This window comes from Gavialis gangeticus, unplaced genomic scaffold, assembly GCF_001723915.1.
Source record: "Gavialis gangeticus isolate Ggan-Ray unplaced genomic scaffold, GavGan_comp1, whole genome shotgun sequence".
NCBI classification, from domain to species: domain Eukaryota; kingdom Metazoa; phylum Chordata; order Crocodylia; family Gavialidae; genus Gavialis; species Gavialis gangeticus.
Genome location: NW_017729022.1, coordinates 236,015 through 255,696, shown reverse-complemented (window position 1 = coordinate 255,696; position 19,682 = coordinate 236,015). Strand labels below are relative to the sequence as shown.

The following is a 19,682-nucleotide window of genomic DNA, read 5'->3' as shown; positions in this document are numbered from 1 at the left end:
CCCTCATTTTGTTTTTCTGCCATGCTGGCACTCCGGCACCTTTCGAAGTAGGCATTGTGGTGTTTTTCAGCACTCTGGCAAAAAACATTGTATACCCCTGGATTATAGCGTACATGAAAGAGGTCTGGTCAGATGCCTGAATCCTTTAGTGGCTGACGAGCCCAACTGAAAAGCAACACAGCTTGTTAGAAGTGTCATAGATCCATATGTTGTCTAACTTGGGAGTCCAAATTTACAGCATGCTACTTTCTTCTCACTTTGCTTCCATCCTCTGGTTCAAAGTTGTTTCATGTTGAGCTGCACCCAGTGCCAGATGTTCCCTCCAGATCGGATTTGATACTGCACGGTCCTCCCAGATTTCTACAATGATGTTGAATGACTTAATATCATTTTTGCAACACACTGTGGTACCACCATAGAGGACGACCCCCCTTTCCAAAGCCGTTTCAAATCTCAGTAAACTTTATTCCTAAGAATATTTTGTATTCTCCCATTCACCTGACATGGCCAATCAAGCACAACCTTTTCTTCTTGATAGTGGTTTCCAAGTGTGTCAGTCCAAGTGTGCACTGCACTACCTCTGTGTTTGGTATTCTGTCTTCTCACTTTATTTTCAGGATCTTACTCAGACATTTCATGTGGAAGCTGCTCAGTCTCTTGATATGCCTAGCATATGTAGTCCACATTTCTGAGTAGGGATGACAACACGTCTCGTAGATCCATATCTTCACCTTAGCCGATAGTTTGCTGTTATTCCGTGCATGTTTCTGTAATAGCCCAAAATTCTTAGTTGCTTTTCTGATTTTATTAGTTAGTTCAGTCTGAAGGTCAAGATTCCTGCTCACTGCAAATCCCAAGTAGCAAAAACTGTCAGTGACATTAAGAGATTTATCCTCCAAAGCGATCTCAGGTATGAGTTCCTTTACCCCTGGTACATGATCACAGTCTTGAAACTAACTGTGATCTCAATTTTCTGAATTGCATGATTCAGAAAATCTACCCAAGATCATTTTTGTTTGACCGTCACAAGAATTCTTCACAGAAGCAACTAAGTAAAGAAGCAATTGAGGCAACTGAGAAGCAAGGGACACAGTCAAACTCTGAGAAGAAAATGTTTTGTGTAGGACTATATTCTAAGCAGGAAAAACAGAGGACCCTCTCCATAGAATATATTTTTTAAAGAAACAAAAGAAAATGAGGGGAAGGTTGAGTGGGTTAGAACAATCTTTCCCTTATTTGTTAGGGCAGAGGTCCAAATGGTCCAAATTTATATACTCTCTTGAGGCTCAAGGATTGTAGAGCAGCAATGGAAGAACATTTTATTGCTGGTCAGGTGATGAGAGGAACCGAGGAGCAGAAGAGTGTCCTATCTTTTACCCCCTTAAGGAGCAGACATGAAGAGGGACAGAGCTAGGGCACGCTCTACGGTACTGCTACAGCAAATATCTCTATCACAGCTGAGAATGTATGTGTGACCTTTTTTTTTTCAAGCCTGAACTTTGGTGATCAGTTTTAAAGGCAATCCCAAATACAATTTTTTAACTAGAGTTATGTCTTAAGATTTTCTGGTGCTTGAGGGTGTGGAGAGACATAACACAAGATGTTCCAAATATACTCTAAACCCCAAATCTAGCTGTACACACTACTTGGACCAGTTTAAACTTCCTGGGTATGGGGTGGGTGAGTGAAAGAGATAGCCATTGCACAATAGGCCCTTAATAGAGCAGAATGGATGTCAATTCCATGCGTGTGAAGATAATTACTCCATTAACTGGTAACTGTTCATGTTTGCAGCCGGCCTAGCCCTACGGGTACCACCCAGCACACACATCTCTACACAATTGCTGGCAAATGCAAGGTACTTGAGCAGCTTTTTAGGGAAAGTCTTTTAAAGCTGCAGTGCGAGGCACAAACTAGGTGAAGTCCCAAAGCAACAGCTCCTAAAATGAAGCAGGGACTCCCACCACCTCCAGCCATGCACACACATATCCGGTCACTCCCTGTCTGGGTCCCACAACACAGTGTTCAATAGTGTGCAAACAAGTACAGGTGTGGGCTGTGTAGGTGAGGCATACAGGATAACTGGGGCATGGGTTGCGTGTTGGGTGGACAGCAGCAGTGGCAGACCGGAAGCAGAGGGTAAGAAACATCTAGCAACAGCACTCCAAGCCCCTGCCCCAGTCCAGGTCTTCCTCCCCTCTAGGGAAACCTGGGGAAACTGAGGCACTGATTCCTGGGAAGCATGATGATCTGGGATCTTTACTACCTGCAGTAGCATTCTGGCAGCAATGCAATCCCTAAAAGGCAAGGGTTCTACTTAAAACCCTAAGCAGTGGATGTGCAGACACTTCTGTCCAGGGACATTTGTGAACCAATTGCCATTCAGTGACATTTTTGGAATGGCTCAAGTGCAGGGTTATCATATGTCTGGATTTTCCCAGACACGTCCTCTTTTTTGATCCCCTGTGCTCTATCCAGGCAGGTTTTTAACGCGCAAGCAAATGTCCGGGTTTTTGCTCTCCCTCTGCTTTTCCCCAGTACTTGCATCTTGGCTGCGTGGGGCTGGGAGCAGCAGGAGAAAGCGACTGGCTGTTGGGGGATCACATGCTCTGCACATGGACCCCAGCAGCTGCTTGCAGGTAAGACAGAGACAGAGAGAGTGCGCACGTGCACATACAAGCTGCGTCGGCAAGGGGCTGCAGGTAGGGAGCGAGGGACAATGGACGGGCTGGGGGGGGCTGCGGGTCAGGAGGAATGAGAAACAGCAGCAGGGCTGGGGGGGCAGTGCTGTGGCCCCTCTCCCCCCCACAGTATCTTTTTTGATACTGGAAATATGGTAACCCTACTTAAGTATTATTTCTGCTTGCACCCCAAGAAATCATCAGAACCATTCATAAATCATTCAGAATGGATCATTCCTCCCCTTAATGATAAATCTGCCCCTTATTTCAAGTCCAAATTAATCTAGGTTTGATTTGCAACAACTGAATCATTTTAATTTAAAAAAATAAAATAAAATCAACCCTAAATAAAATTACAGATTAATTCAGTGGACTCCTATGGCTTGATGTATAGGTCATCATCCTAAGGTCCCTTTTAACCTTAGAAGGTACATGTAATCTTTTAATAGTACTTTTGCTTACTCTGCTGGGGGGGGTAGAAGAAAAAAAGAAATCACACCTTTTTTTTTAAAACTAAATTTTGCTGGCCTAAATAACCACTTCTCCCCAGATTTCTCCCTAAGGTGGATCTTGGCCCTGTCCGCATCTGTCACCGGTGTAATTAAAAACATCACTAACAGGATGACTTTTGGTACACAAATGAAACTGTTTATTAAAGAAACACAGAACAGCCACTACTTTGTTAATATACAGGACAACAGTAACACCAGTAACAATTAACACTAAGTATAAATTCTATAACTGGAACAAAGGGACAGCAATCACAAGATATATTTATTGGACCACCGCCATCGGTGGCTCTGTCTGCCTCTTCAGACCCTCTTACCTTACCCTATTACAGCTCACTGGTCTTTTATAAGGGTATATGACAGAAAGGACAGCCCACAACAGTATCCCTTCCCAAAGTATGCCAGGGGTACTCACCAATTACTCAGTGAGGCTGCTACCAAAGGCCTTAAGCATTTGATGGGAAAATGTTAGGGAGCCCACCTCTGACTGAGTATAGCTGCGTGCTAAGGAGTGGTCTCTGACTGTTCCAGGGATCCTTGCTCCTCGCAGAGGACCCAGATTCTGCACAGGATCTGTACCTACTCACACCAGCTATGACCCTCTTTCGGTCTCCTCAATCACTGTCTCTGTCAATTCTTACAGGCCCTCATGCATTCCTATAGTCTCTTCCACAAACGTACCCTTGCCACCTCACACACACACACACATGCATGCAAACACTAAGCCCCTCACTCAGGGACCTTTTAAAGGGCCAGTGCACATGGCTCTTTGGATGGTGCACTCATCCCCAAAATGTGCACACTGCACTCTATCCATTATACTTAAGGGTGTTGTATGGAAAATTACCAGACTTAGGACCAGCATGACATTGTTTGTCCTATTAAGTCTCACCTGTGAAGGACCTTACCGGCTTGAACTGTCCTGGTCCCATAACTTAACATGAGCCAGCCATGAGCGTATTAATTTGCTTTCAACAACTCATGCAAACTAGTTAATTAAAAGACAAACAGGAGACACTGAAACATGTCATCTTTCCTAGAACAATCAGTACCAAGTAGCACCTTCCCCCATTTATTTTAAAAATAATTTCCTTTACGTCATTATGATATACCAACAGTAGCAGTGAAGACTATGCAGCAGCACTATTAATATATCACGAAGTGATGTAAAAATAAACATAATTCCCATAAAAAATGAAAATTTCAAAATAAGAGTTTAGCAAAGCCAAAGTTTTCAAAATTTGTTTGAAGAATTTTGAAAATTTGGTTTTGTTCCAAATCATAATGAAAACATTTCAAATGCTGAAGTTTTTCATAACACGCAAATTCCAATTTTGACCACCCCTATGTCCAATTACATGTTGATGCCTATCAGTTAGCCAGGTCTGAATTTAGTTAGCATGTGTAGTGTACCACAAAGTCAATAATGCAATTTTTCAACCAAATTTGTCAATGCATAAAAACAAGTTTGAATTAGTTTGACAAGAGCAACTCTCCATAAACCCAAACTGATTAATATTTCAATCAATGTGAAAGGAGGATAATCAATCAGGCCATGTCAGCCACTCCATTATTCTGCCCAGAATCAATATCAGGCTAACAATCCTATCATTACTTATTTTTTCATAGACAAGGTAGCATGGGACCAAATGCTAAAGAATTTCTCATCCATTTTTGTTACAAATGGACATTATAACTCAGGGGTGGGCAATTATTTCGAGTGGAGGGCCGCTTACTGAGTTTTGACAAGGCATCAAGGGCCACATGACAGGCAGCCAGGGGCAGATAATTACTAATTTTCTAAATTTTTTAGGGGCCCCATGGGCTAGATAGAATGGCCTGGTGGGCCACATCTGGCGCACAGACCCCATTTTGCCCAGCTCTGTTATAACTGAACAAAAACAATAAACATGAATAATATAATGCTGCTTCTAAATTTGTGTCATTACATAAGTCATCCTAGAGCCTAAAAATTAAAGTGATCTGCCACTACATATACAAGGAAAATGTCAAAATGGAACAATCATGATCAGAAGTCTGAAAAAGAATTATTTTACAATACACAATTAGGGTAAATAAACAGCTAAAGACAAGACATCTTGAGACAAAGGTTACATTTAAGTTGAAGGAGGCACTGACTACTTTTTATAATTATAGTAATAAGGTAGTATTAATGATCACAAAAGGAATCTTTCTGGAATTCAACAACTCTAAAATGTCTCAGGTGTAACTAACATGTTTTATGGTTCATTTAAAGAACTTTATAACAGCTATTTCTCAAGTCTCAGTTTTACCTTACAAGGTAATCAAACAAAGGTAAAGTATAAACACAATTACCCCTTAACATAATTCTCACAGAAACTGACAGAGAGCTATTACAAAACTAGATGCATTTTAGTTTAGCAACTTTCCATTCTACAATAATATTTAAGAATATTTTATTAAAAAGAGTAAGAATCACAATGTCATAACATATGCAACAAGAACTAAAATCATTATTTTAAAAGAGATAGCCTGTCATAGAAAGCGGTTTATTAGAATGTATCAGGAGTCAAAAGAAGGACACTTTTCCAATAATGTTAGATCCTCCGAGTTATGTTTTCTAATCCCTGGCGAGAAGTGGCCAGTGGTGTCCCTCAAGTGTCGGTGCTTGGTCCAATGCTTTTCAACTTCTTTATCAATGATTTGGATGTGGGAGTGAAGAGCTCACTGGCCATGTTCGTGGACAACACCAAGTTACGGGGGAGCATGGTCATGCTTGCAGATAGGCTGCAGATACAGGCAGACCTGGACAGACTAGAGAGGTAGGCGAATTGGAACCAGATGAGGTTCAACACTGAGAAGTGTAAAGTGCTCCTTCCAGGGGCAAAGAATCCCCAACATACCTACAGGGTAGGTGGCGACAATTTTACCTGCACCATGGCCGAAAGGGACCTAGGGGTAACAGCTGACCATCGTGTGAACATGAGCTGTTAGTGTGATGCTGTAGCCAGCAGGGCAAACAACATTCTGGCATGCATCAACCAATGCATCTCATATTAAACCAAAGAAGTGATTCTTCCACTGTACTCAGCACTAGTGTGACCACAGCTGGAATACTACGTCTAGTTCTGGGCACTGCACTTCAACAAGGATGTGGAAAAACTTGAGAGGTTTCAGAGAAGAGACACCCGTATGATCAGAGACTTGTAAGCCAGACCATAGGAGGAGAGGCTAAGGGACTTGGGCCTCTTCAGCCTAAAGAAGAGAATGCCAAGAGAGGACTTAACAGCAGCTTCTACATCAGGGGAGTACATCAAGAACTCAGAGAACAGCTGTTCACCAGGGCACCCTTGGGGAAGACCAGGAGCAATGGATACAAAATCCTGGAAGGCTGCTTCAGACTCAAACTCCTTCACAATCAGGGTTTCTTAGGAGTTATCTAGATTGTGAAACAAACTCCCTCCAGAAGTGGTGCAGTCACCTATCCTAAAAAACTTCCAGAGGAGACTAGAAAGTTACTTCACTGGGGTCACCTGACCTCCAGTTGTCTTTCCTGCCTACTGCCTGGACCTGATGATCTTGCGAGGTCCCTTCCAGCCCCTTACAATCTATGAATTAAAGTAATACAATGGTACCTGTCCATCTTGTAAAAGTTACTGACCAGGTCTGAATTGATTACATTAATGCATTTAAATGAGTTTGAGAAAATAAGATTAACAGAGTTAAAAATAAAATATGGCTATAGTTTAAATTCTGAATGACCATAGCTGAACAAATCCTATTTTTTACAATACAGTTTCATATATCAGCCCCAGAAGATTGTTTCCAGGATTACATAAAATTATAACAAGCTAACAAATACAGTTTTTACTAAAGCAGAGATGTTCAACTGGCAGCCTGTGAGGGGATAATGTGCTCCTACGCAGCTGCTGTCCCCCTTATTCCTCTAGTTGTTGCAGCAGCTAGGCACTCTAGGCTCCTCCTCCCTCCTCCAGCTTTTGTTTCTGCCCCAGGGGCCAGGTGGTACAGCCGAAGGTGAGGGGGGGAATCAACCTGGGGGTCCATGGATCACAGTAGTGCAGCCCCCAGTGCATGTGGCCCTCAGCCACTTAGAAGTTGGCCAGCCTTGTACTAAGGACCAATTCTGCTACATGTCATATAAAGGGTTAACAATCTTTACATAAATCTGCAACTCAAGTAAATTAAACTGCTAAATCAGAAATCTGACGTTGCTTCAAATGACTTATGCAAGATTGAACAGATAATCTGTGGCAGAGCTGAGAATTGAACCCAGATGTTCTGGACTGGTGCCTTAACCACAAAACTATCCCTGAGCTTAAGACACTTCTTATTATTTAACTCTTTGGCTAAAGCCATTTAGCCATCTCACATCCCATCAATGGGGATAAAGGGCTCGCTTTGTAGCACAGTTCATGTGCCTGAGGCAGACATTTGGCATAAGGAGAACTGTGCTCCTGTATGAGACCGGCTATGCTCAGAAGCAGATGGGGGCTTCTTTGAAAAAGATAACTAATTTTCTAGACTTAAGGAATGCAGTAGGTTTCATTCATTTGGACTCTAGTAAAGCTTTTGATACGGTAATGCAAATAAAGTTATTAGTTAAAGTTGGAAACAATGGGAATTAGAAGAACTGTAAATTGGGTAAGAAACAAACATTAGAAGCACTGACGGGGGAAGTAATGGGCAGGAATAGAAATCAGTGGGAGAGTCCCTTGAGAAATCAGTCTTCAGACCAATCTTTTAAAAAGATTTTCAATAATAACATTTGCCCAAAAAGCTGGAGGATACTAACAAAGTTCACTGATAACACATAGGTGTTAATACGGAAAAAGATCAGGATTTCATGGAAAGTGGCAAAATGTGATTCTACAATATATTATGGGAGCTATTTTCAATCCAGGCATGGAAGATTATGTAAGTGGTTCCCAAATGGGGTCAAAACATCAGCAGATGGGGTTGTGGGGGTAAGAGGCTGTGGTTTGGGAGTGAGGGGCTATGGTGAAGAAATGGGGTCATACTGAGGAAAAGTCTGGGTAGCACTGATATAAGTGTACAGGATCCTTGTTACATCCTCATTTGCAATAATGTGTATTATGCTGGCTACCCCATTAACCAGAAAGATTATTTCAAACTGAAAAAGTGCATAATAGCTACAAGGATGATATGTGGAATAAAGAGCTCATGTTACAAAAGAAGACTAAAAGATTTTGGCTTTAACAAAAAAGAAGGTTGAAGGGGTATATGATTGATCTCTATAAAAACCATTGGGGAGTAAGCACCTGGCAGAAAAAAAAATTAAGCCAAAAAATAATACCGTCAGAAAAACAAATGGGTGTAAACTAAGCCTGAATAATCTGAAAAAGTGAAGGGTTTCAATCAGAGCACTTGCATCTCTTCTAGTAGGAGAAATAAGAGCAAATAAATTCACTACTTTTAAAACATAGCCTGACCGGTTTATGAAGGGCTTGTATAACGTGGTTACCTTCAACAGCATGGGACTGGACTTTAAATAACGCAGATAGCCCCATCTTCCCCAATGTTTCTAATGAAATATGTAACATGTTTACATAACAATTAAAACAGTTCACAATTATGTGCAATTTAGCCAAGAGCTGTTTTCTCCACCTAAATTTTAACTGTTATTTTGTTCAGAATGCAGGGCAGTACAATTTGACAAAGAAGCCAAAATGTTCAATTAGAATATTCTAGTTTCTCAAGCAAAAACACATAGTACATTCTTCACAGGATATACACTGTTCCTAAATCAGAGGGGGGAAAAAAGGGGCTGGAAGGGACTGCAGAGGTCATCTAGTCCAACCCCTGCTCAAGGTAGGGATTTGACCGTCTTCTCTTCTCCAGACTAAATAAACCCTGTTTTTCAACCCTGTCTCATAAATCACGTTTCCTAGACCTCTGATTATTTTGGTTCCTCTCTGCCACACACTTCCCAATTTGTCCACATCTTTCTTGAAGTGATGTACAAAACTGGACAGAATACTGCAGGCAAGGCTCAGTCTCAGATTTACAGAGTGGAAGAATCGGTTCCTGTAATAAGTATGCAACTCCCCTGTTAATACAACCCAGTATGACGTTGGCTTATATTCAGTTCCCAGGCCACCATAATCCTCTCTCTCAGGTTGCGTTCAGTGTCTCAATTACTCCCCCCCCACACGATTAATAAAGCAGCAAATTGCGAAGAGCTAACCCTCTAGTTGGCTTCAACAAGTTTTCTCCAACACTCTCCAAAAATGCGTTTAACTTACTGTGTTATCTGCTGGGAGGGTAACATACCAGTGCACAGGCAAAGTCCCCCATAAATACTGGATCTTGCAATTTTGATACTTCAATAAGTTGTTTAAATTGCCTTGTGCATCTCCTCCTCTTTCTGGGTGACTACTATAGATCAAAGTGTTATGTCACCCTTGCTATTTTCTCCTTTTACCCTGCCCCAGAGATGTTCAAAAGTTCTAGCTCCCACTTTACAACGCATCTCAAAACATCTCACTGTTAATCCAGAAAAAAAACATGTCTGCATCTTTTATACATTAAGGTAACCACCTTCTTTCCCCCCCCCCGATGCCTGTCCTTCCTGAACTAAGCACATGACCGTCATGATAATATTTCATTTACGTAAACTGTACCACTAAGTTATGCTTACCTCAATTAGATCATAATTCTGTGTTTGTACTAGAACTTCCAGTTCTTCCTGCTTATTCCCCATGCTTCTCACATTAGTGTATAAACATATTTTATAACTGATTGCCATGCTAATTTCCCTCTTACACTTGTGTTAAGACTTCTCTGATTACCTTCTCTTTCTTGGCCTTAATCCAAAAGTCATCTTGCCCTTTACTCACCTGTGAGCTTTTGTCTCCATTTCTCACTGCACCTAGCTTAAAGACCTCCTCACTAGGACTTAATCAGAACATAGCCTTCACAGTAATATTAAGAAGTAGGGCACAGCTGGAAAAGCTCTAACTTTGTTCCAACCATAAATACATTGCTAATAGAGAATTTGTTAACAGCCTTTAGAAATTTGTTACAATTAAATTGTCATAGCTGTTGTAAGAAGGTTACATGCACTAATTAACAGGAAAGACATTTTACTTTAGTATGATCTGTTTTCCATGCTCAAAAACACCCTTCCATATGCTGCAATTGCATTTCTTTTCAGGAAAAAATAAAATAAAATAAAATAAAATAATATCAATCAGAAACATTTTTCTACAATTATGTCACCAATTTCAAACTTTTACACTTCCGTTTTTATTTAACAAGCTAGTATCAGAACTTTGTTTATACCAAGTACAGACCAAATAACCAAAGCCAAACCAAAAGTATACAGATATTCAGGCTTTTTCTCCCAGAGTAAAAATGGCTGCTGCAAGAGAAAAGTAGCCCACCAACTAGGATAAAAAAATCGCTCATTGGAGAGGTTTGCTGCCTCGGAGACTGAACATCTATACACTTTCCAGGAGTTTAAGTCCTCCTAGGGATCTCCCTCTGCAGAGACTGAATTGATTCAGCCTTGGGCTTTCTGACTGTCTGTACCTAGCCCCCATGAATACAATCCATTGAATGCATGCTAACAAACTAACTGTCTCAAGCAGATGGCTGGGAAGTTCCACTTCATTTGAATTTTGTCCTTGCAGAAACTGTAATATAGACAGAGGTTTAAATATTCACTGTCAATCAATGTGTACTAGATACACATCTCCTTTCTTCATACTGCATGTATCCTAATATAGTCATTCTTTGGTGGGTATATGTATGATGTTGAGAACTCCTAGTGAATGCAAATATGAAAGGGAAATTGTTCAAAGTGCTGTCCTCTAAAATAAAAAGAGGCAAAGAGAACAGCAAATAGGATAACTGAACAGTTTTCCCTTGCACAACTATTTTTACTTTAACTTGGCAGTCAGGGTAAGTAAAAAGGCTGAGTCCAGGCCATGGGTGACTGGTGCCTCTCGAGTCAGGGGGGGCCCAGTGGCTGATCCCACTGACTGGAGGGGGGGGGGGCACTTTTGCTGGTGGCCGTGCTTCCCAGCCAGCACTCGCGGGGGGGCACTGGTGCTCCCGCCTGCCCGCTGGCTAAATAGGGAGCGCGGCCTGACGTACACCCCCCTGCACCCCCTAGATGTCACCACTGGTCCAGGCAAACAAGATATGAAGTTGTAAAGCAGCAGGACAGAGGAAGCATATTTTAGGAAGTGTACATGCCTCAAAAACAAAACCAAATTACTTTAAGGTGCAAGTTTCATATGCATGTGCTCTAAGTTATTAATATGGGTATCAGTGATGGCTGTTCAGAAAAGTTCCTTTTTATCATCAAGTGGTCTGAAGTCATGACAAGAAATAAACCTTCTTAATGCAAATACAGGGACTATTGTAATTCTTAGTGTGAAGTTAAAAATTTTAAACACATTATTTAAGAATTATATGTATTATAGACATCCTGTTTTAGGCATACTGCATTACACTGGGTTTTCACTGTTGAAGTCCAAACAGGCTGTATATTTGCTTATACCAAATATATAGCTGTAAATTTGCTAAATATCCTGTATAAAATTATCAATTTACAGGTCAATTAAACAAACAATCTGTTTGGATCCACCCCCTGCCCCCCCCAGTTAAACTTGATTTATGAACAGAAAAGATTAATTCATATTTCACATTTGACAGAATTCCAGTGGATTTTTGCTTACCAGGTTGCTTGGCATCCTGCCAAACAGGCTGGCAGACCAAGCAGCCAGGTAAATCTATCTGGCAGAACATGTTTAGTCATTAAAATTAATTAATGCCAATTAACCAAAATTGATCACCAATTGATTAAGGCATATTTATGTAGTTTCTAAAAAGACTAGTAACCCACAAAGATATGTAATTTGCAAGGTTTTTTGAGTAAGAAACATGTCTTCCAATTCATCTTTTACAGCACCTGACTCAATGAGGACACAATCAAAACTGGGAATCATGAGTGCTATTAGAATAAAAATAACAATCTTTTACAAAACCCTGCTGGGGGGGTGAGGGGGGAGAAGGGGACTTCTTCCCCACCCCCCTACAACCAACATATTTGATCTACCTCCCCTCTCATTTTGAAAGGCCAGCAATTCTAGGAAAATATTTTTCGCATACAAAAACAAACTTAAAACAAATGAAGACTAGCCTGAATGCAAAAGATTTGCTTTGAAATTACTCCCATTTGTTATAAATAAGAATGAATTCAAAGAAAAGTTATTTTGTTTTTTCCAAACGCTTTCCTTTCAAAATCCAGGCCCAATTACTGTACATATTTTGGTAAGAGTTTTGGAGCAAGGACACATGGTACCACTAAGCCAAGAAAATATTTTATGATTGGGATCTGAACAGCTAAAGGCCTCTTAGAAATTACAGTTTACCATTCCAATTTTACGTGCAATGATTAAAAAGGGGAGCAAAGACAGATAGAAATCTTTAAAAAACCCCAAAAAACAAAGCCACAAAGAACCCAAAAGTAAACTTACCCTCAAGGCTTCAATTACAAGATCCCGTGCTTCTAGCTCCCCTTCCATTATGCTCAGGAGCATCCGCAGTTCTGGCTTGCTCAGGTTATCCACATCAAATTCTCTCCTCTGCAAGAACCAAAATACTGATGAATATACTAATTAGATGAAGGTACAGTAGAGGAGAAATAAAAAGTAAAGCAAAAGTAGACAAGATAGTGCCACTCAGTATACTGAAAATGTCACATTTTCTGCCAGAAATCCTCCTTTTTAGAAGGTGTATAACTGTAGTATAAAATAAATTATACAAATTGTACCTGGTTCCTTATCAGCAGCAAATAGTTTTACTCCTTTTGAAGTTTGAAAACAGAAAAAAAAAGAAAAAAAAATAGTTCACCAATGTGAAACATGTTTTCATATCCTAACAGCTGGATCCTGCCAAGCTCTATGCATGTATTTTTCTCTAAGCATTGATAGCCCTACTGAAGTCTAACTTGGATTTAATTTAGCACATGAAGCTTAACTGAACTTGGACCTCAGTAATAATTTCACAGACCTTAGGCTGGCAATTCGTAGTGTTCTTCTTCCTACTAAAATATTCAATTAGTGTCTCAAGCCAATTGCACAAAAGAAAATGAGAATGAATTCAGAAAAGAAAAAACTAATCAGCAAATAAATAAAGACAATCACAGTTACCTCAAAGATGAAGCTATGTAAAATAAGTAAATCCTGCCCTAAAGGTCAGAAACTAAGTACCTGCATACCAACAAGATATACAAACTTCACAGGCAAGGTCGCTCTACTAAAGTTACCTAGCAGCTGATAGACCTATAAATCCAAATACTGGCCAGCCTGCCTCAGAAGACAGAACAGTAACAATTAAGCAACAGAAGCAATTAAGACATGGGAAAACTTCTGCCTGATTAGAAACAAAAAAAGGTTAGAGAGCAGATGAAAAAAATAAAAATGTGTCTCATTACAGATGCATAATAATGACTGGGATAGACGAGGTAAATCAGGAAATTCTAGTTTCTCTCTCCTTACAAGACAAGAACAGATTGGTCCCAAAATTAAACTGACAGATGTCAAAATAAAGCCATGAAGGGATCTTATGTGGGATCCCGGTCACATTTCCACAGCAAGAGACGTGATTGGCGATTCTGCATCAGATCCCATTGTACCATACTGCTTGTGCAAGGGGAACCTGATCCTGGGCTCCCCCTCCACCAGCAAGTAGCAAGCTTGGCTCCCAGGCACAAGAGTGCACTGTGCACTCCCAATCCGCTGACCAAGCTCCCAGGCAGGGGAGCACACCGGAGTCTTGACAGACTTCTATATGCTCCAGAAACTGGACACTGACCGCACATTCAATTAAAGCTGTGATAAGAACCAGCTGCAAGGTTATTACCAGGGATCCTGGTTTTCTCTGATAAAAAAAAATAATAATAAATCACAAATTCTCTGATAAAAACCCCAAAATCAGTTATTAAAATTAAAAGCCCCTTGCAGCGCCCCACCCCCCCAGCCCTGCTGGTGCCCCTCATTCACCCCCAAAGCCATCCTAATCCTGTTGGTGCCCTTCATTGCCCTCACAACAGCCCCCCACCTTACTCGTGCCTCCTGCCCCCACCCACAGCCCCTGCCCCCGGCCCTGCTGTAGGGGGCTCCCAGCTGTCAGGACTATGGGGACAGGGACCTAAGTCTGCAGCTCCCTGCCCCCAACAGCACGCAGCTGCAGCAGAAACAGCATGGAGCCAGCTCCCGCACTGCTCTACCTGCTCAGGTGTGGCCAGTTCCTGCCCTCCCCACCCCCAGCTCTACCAGGGCCTCCAACCATGACCCGCAGCCCCCAGCAAGCCCCACTTACCTCAGAAGCAAAGAGTGAAGCTGAGCTGAGCAGAGCTCTGGTTAACTGAGCCTCATGCCCTGCCCTTCCCCCTCCCTCTTCCCCTCTGGGCAGGACTGGGGGTTTCCCACCCTGTTTGCAAACAGCACTTGCAGGCTGGAGCTCAACCAGCCTGTAGAGCTGTTTACAAAAGCAGGGAATCTACGGGTTTCTCTGCTAAAAGGAGAAATCCACATTTTCCTCTGATAAAAAGGGGAAATCCTTGGTTTTCTCTGTTTTTCCCTGGGAAACAGAAAACCAGGAACCTTCGTTATTACACATATTTTTGCAAATTGGTCTATGGGCCACAGCATATAAATTAATTTACAACAAAAAAAATCTTTTGCACATACTAATCTCTCACAAACTGCTAGTACAGTGGTTCTCAACTGTCCACTGTGGCACTGTTGCTGCACCCAGGTGAAACTGCCCTGCATGCCTCTGTTTTCAGAAGGCATGTTCAGAGCTAGACTGGGAAGCTGCTGTGGCAGGAAGGAGCACTCCTGCCTGCACTGGTTAGCAGCATCCCTTTCTACTCCAGACACTTCCCAGTCCAGTTGCACACATGCCTCCTGGAAAGAGGCATGGAGCAGTTCCACCTGATAGCAGAGGTGGCACAGCTGTCTGAAGATAAGCTGCACCCAAGTGCCAGGGCTGGAGGTCAGGAGAAGAATGCCAATTTGCAGCATAGCCTGGAGCAGCAAAGCGGAGCAGGGAGCTCCATGGACATTAACTGCAGCAGCAGCAAGATGTAGGCAACAAGTAGCCAGGGCTGAGCAGATCCTGGCTGCCTCCCTTCCTCCCACCTCAGTGCAACAGCCTCATCATCTTGGCTAGGGACAGACGCTCAAAAAGCTTGAGTCTGAATTGGTTCAATCTTTGAAGGTTAATCTAACCTGGCTAGGCTGAACTGGTTTGTAACTGCAGACATCCACTCTGGACTAAGGAAATGTTGGCACGTGCTTGCAGTGGCCTAGGCTAGTAGACAAGGGGTGCTACAGCAGCCTTCCCTTCCAGTGCTGAATTGAGGGGGGGACATGACCAGGTCCCCACAGGATGCTTTGATTAGGGAGGGGTCTGCCCCCCCTACCTCCCCCCAGTTGTTGACAACAGAGAATTTAGTTACACAACAGGGAGTTATACAGGGAGTTGTTAGCATTTATCAGCCCATCAAACAGAACAAAAGCCTCTCTCATTAGTTCAACCTCTTCCTAAACAACTTTTTCCAAGAAAGGAACAGAGGGACATTACCAGCTACCTGATTAGGTCCAAAGCCCTAAGCTGACACAGTCTTGTCTCCGTCTCCTTTTGTCTCGGCTCCCATAGCATGGACCATAGCCAGCATGTGATATGTTAGCTAATGCTGAGAGGTGTCTGTGTGAGGCAGAGAAGAGGGGGGAATCCCTGCTTGAGCAGGGAATGGTGGTGGGGGGAAGCCAGGCAGATGCCGCTGTACCTGCTGTCTCTGCTGGAGCTCAAGCCAGGGAGGAGAGGGGTGGGGCCAGCCCTGCTGTGGAACAGAGCCCCATGAAGGGCTGCAAAGCATCTGGATGCTGGGGGGCTGGTTTAAACATAAACTTAAACCAGGAATGGGTCTGGGACAGATTGCATAAACCGGTTTGACCCAAAGTAGTTGAGCTGATACTACATTCAACCAGGTTTATCTCAAACCAGTTTCAGCCATTGTCAAACTGGTTTATGTGCACTAAACATCTGTTCTGTTACAGATTTAAACCAGCATTTAAACCAGTTTGTGTGTAATGTCTGTCCCTAGCCCTAGACTCAGGAGATCAATACAGAAGCCGTAAAGCGATCTCCAGGAAGCCATCATCAGCAATGAACTGGCCAAAGCCTAGTTGGGAGGGGAGGGGAGGGGGAAGCACAGGGCTACAACTGCAGTCTTTGAAATGGGCCACCCCTAAATTCCAAAAAGTTATGGAGGGGGAGCTCCAGTCTAAAAATGTTAAGAACTACTGTACTAGTAATCCTGCTCCCAGTCACCTGGTACCTCTTAATGTCTAGTTGCAGCGACTGTTCCAAAACCAGTTTCAGCCACTGAGTCTTCAACACAATTTTAACTTGTTGATGTTCATCACCAGGGATCCTGGTTTTCTACGATTTAAAAAAATCTCAATTTTTTTTAAAATCAAAAACGTAACCCCAAATCCATTTTTCCATGATTAAAAGGAAACACCACTAATATATAGATATATCTATATCTCCCTATCTATCTATATAGTGGCGTTTCCTTTTAATCATGGAAAAATGTGGATTCGGGGTTACATTTTATATATATATTTTTTTTAACCAAAAGTTGGGTTTTTGGTTTTTTTTTAATTGGAGAAAACCAGGATTCCTATTCATCACCGAGATGTTTTCACGCACACATGCTTGTCAACATGAACAACATCCTTTATGCAAAATATTTTACTGTTGGATCACTGTCTTCTAGGTATTGGCAAAATGTGCAAATCCTCACTGTTGAGAAGGTATCCTTTAGTGTAGTATTACACTGAAGATCAAAGAGTTCTACTTGCTGCTCTTGGATGACATCTTCACAGGGAAAGAAAACAGGAAAAGAAAACAGTCTGAACTCGATTTCATGGTTCCAAAAGTTGAAGAATAGGTCTTGGAATCAGCAATCTTGACCACATATTTCTCCAACCTCTCATTACCTTCAATCCCAGCAGCACTGAGCAGAAACTTCAAGGTGGGGGAAATGCACTACATTAGGAGAAACAGCTCTCAGCACAGAAATGGCTTTATGTCAAAGGCATGCAGTGTCATAAAACTTGGTCACAATTTGGTTCTGACCCTGCATTCTCATTTTCAGAATACTGAGATGTCTCATTATGTCCACCAAGGTTTTGAAACCATTTTCATCTTGTAGCTCAGCTACAAGTTTCTGTATTTCACGTGACAGTTCAAAGATGACAGGCCCATGACCCAGCCAGTACACTTCAACAGAATATAGCAGTCTATGCTGAAAGTTGCCAAGAGCTGGTTGAACACAGATGTTTGGATGAAATAAACTATTTTTACCACAATATTCATGATACATGCCCAAAGTTTTGGCTCAGGGAGCTTTTTGATACAGAACACAATGAACAACACAAAGCTGAAGGCCTGGATCAACTCTGCACTTTGCTTTTGTGTTTTGCCTTAAATCTCGCCTTCCTACCCACAAGGGAGTAAGCACTGCCTATTTTAATATTCACTGACCTTTTACAATCCATACCCAATTTGTCCAAAGCTATGGTCATGCTGTTGAAAATGAAGATGGATTGTCACTGTTCTCTTTCACTCAGTTTGTCTTCACACAGCTTCTCCATAAGCCTATCATTTAAAATCTCTTAACTTTGTATTATTTCATGGTGTTAATTTTCCTCACGTGATAGGTTATGTTATATTTTTTATTGCAGGGTTTTTGCACATTTTGCAAAATCACCTGATTCTCAGGAGAATGGGTATCAGATTCTAGCACTGTTCTGAACTTCAGAAATCACACATTTCAGTTGATTTCAAACACAGAGGCTCCTATGTGGCTAACACCCAAACCACAAAACAATGGATCTTTTTAGACTCAAAGCACCTGTCCAAAACTTTCCAAAATTCAGCAACACCCCATTTAAAAAAGTAATATCTCAGGAATATTATATAAATATAAAAATTATAGCATTAATATTATTATTTCATTAGATTAAATGTGCAGCCAGATGCAACTGTGCTGCACACCTCCTACAGAGCCAAATCGGAAAGTGGCTGTGGCAGAAGTACATATTCTTGCCACAGCCCTTCCCAGTCTGACTTTGCACAGTGTTTCCCATAAACTGAGGCACGTAAGACAGGTGGAACAGTCTCACTCACCTGTTTCCAGGAGGCACTTTGGAGCCAAACCAGAAAGAGCTACAGCATTGTTGGATAATGCAATGCAGGCAGGCACACCTTTCTGCTGCAGCTGCTTCTCAGTTCGGCTCCTATGTACCTCCTGAAACAAAGGTACGTGGAACACCTGGCCCCTGGACAGGCTCTTGTGGTACCCAAGGGTGACTGGTGTGTACAGTGCCTTAAATTGAACATGGCAGGTCCACATAGTAGGGCTGTCTATTGCCTGATACCACCCCTATACAGAGTGGAAGAGGGGAGGGTGGGACCAAGGCACTATTCCTGCCAGGGATTTTAATCCCCATTTCCTGACAGCCCTGCCAGATCTGCTAGGTGCAGAGGAGCAAATACTCCCAGCATTAGACACTGAGGGATAGCCAATACAGATGACAATTAGTAAGAGCTGTAACCAGTTTTTGATACAGACCAAGTCCAATTATTTTACAAAAAGACCAATTTCATTTATAAACAAACACCAGTAAAGTAGCAGCTATACATTACATGTGATTTAATCTTCCTTTATTTTTGTTGCTCTGGTCAAGCTGAAGGGGAAGTGGGCTAAAGTTTATAGAAAATTTGCTAGAAGGGTGTGATCCTCCTTCCCCTAAACTAATCCTGCCCCATGTGCTTTAATTCCAAGTGACCTCTCCCTCTCCCCCAAAAAGCAAGCACTCTGAAGGCATATTTTCTCTTTTACTACACTGAGAAGTGTATGCCACATATGCTATAAGCATACCTTCCATGTTTTCTTCAAAACTCTTTATAGTATTCATCACAATAGTACTATATGGTATTCACCACAACATTCCTTCATGTGATCTTCAAACTCTGATCTGAAAGGCTATAATATATGGTCTACAGATGGCAGTGGACCCTACCCCACAGCAGCAGTGTCACAGCCTTTTCCCTGCCATATGACCTGACACACCAGATGCACATGAGAAGACAGCATTATAAAATAGTGAGAAGGTTTTTAGAAGGGTGGAAGCTTCCTTAAGCGAGGGAGACGTTCTAGGGAAACTGATATTCTGGGTGGGAAGGACAGAACACTCCCCCTCACTATCAAGTGAGAGTACATGGACGGCTAATGAGAAACTGAGGGTTGATAGTAGTCTATTAGCCTCAAATTTCTGGGAATGACTGATCTAATCTTATTTTCTTACTTTCTTGGAGGCAGTAGGATAATTCACACTGGGTATGTCTACATGAGACACTTAATGCCCATTGGAATAAT

The 19,682-nt window shown here is 41.9% G+C and overlaps 1 protein-coding gene across 1 annotated transcript in view; it reads right to left on the bottom strand.

The window, feature by feature from the left end:
• CTTNBP2 (cortactin binding protein 2) overlaps positions 1-17,826 on the bottom strand; it is a 171,791-nt gene extending 153,965 nt beyond the window's left edge. The window contains exons 1-4 of the mRNA XM_019515765.1: positions 17,802-17,826; positions 16,995-17,116; positions 16,565-16,675; positions 12,700-12,807 (exon numbers count right to left, since the gene is read on the bottom strand). Coding sequence (XP_019371310.1) covers positions 12,700-12,807; positions 16,565-16,675; positions 16,995-17,116; positions 17,802-17,826 — 366 coding nt within the window. The remainder of the gene's footprint in view (positions 1-12,699; positions 12,808-16,564; positions 16,676-16,994; positions 17,117-17,801) is intronic.
• Between the last annotated feature and the right edge of the window lie 1,856 nt (positions 17,827-19,682).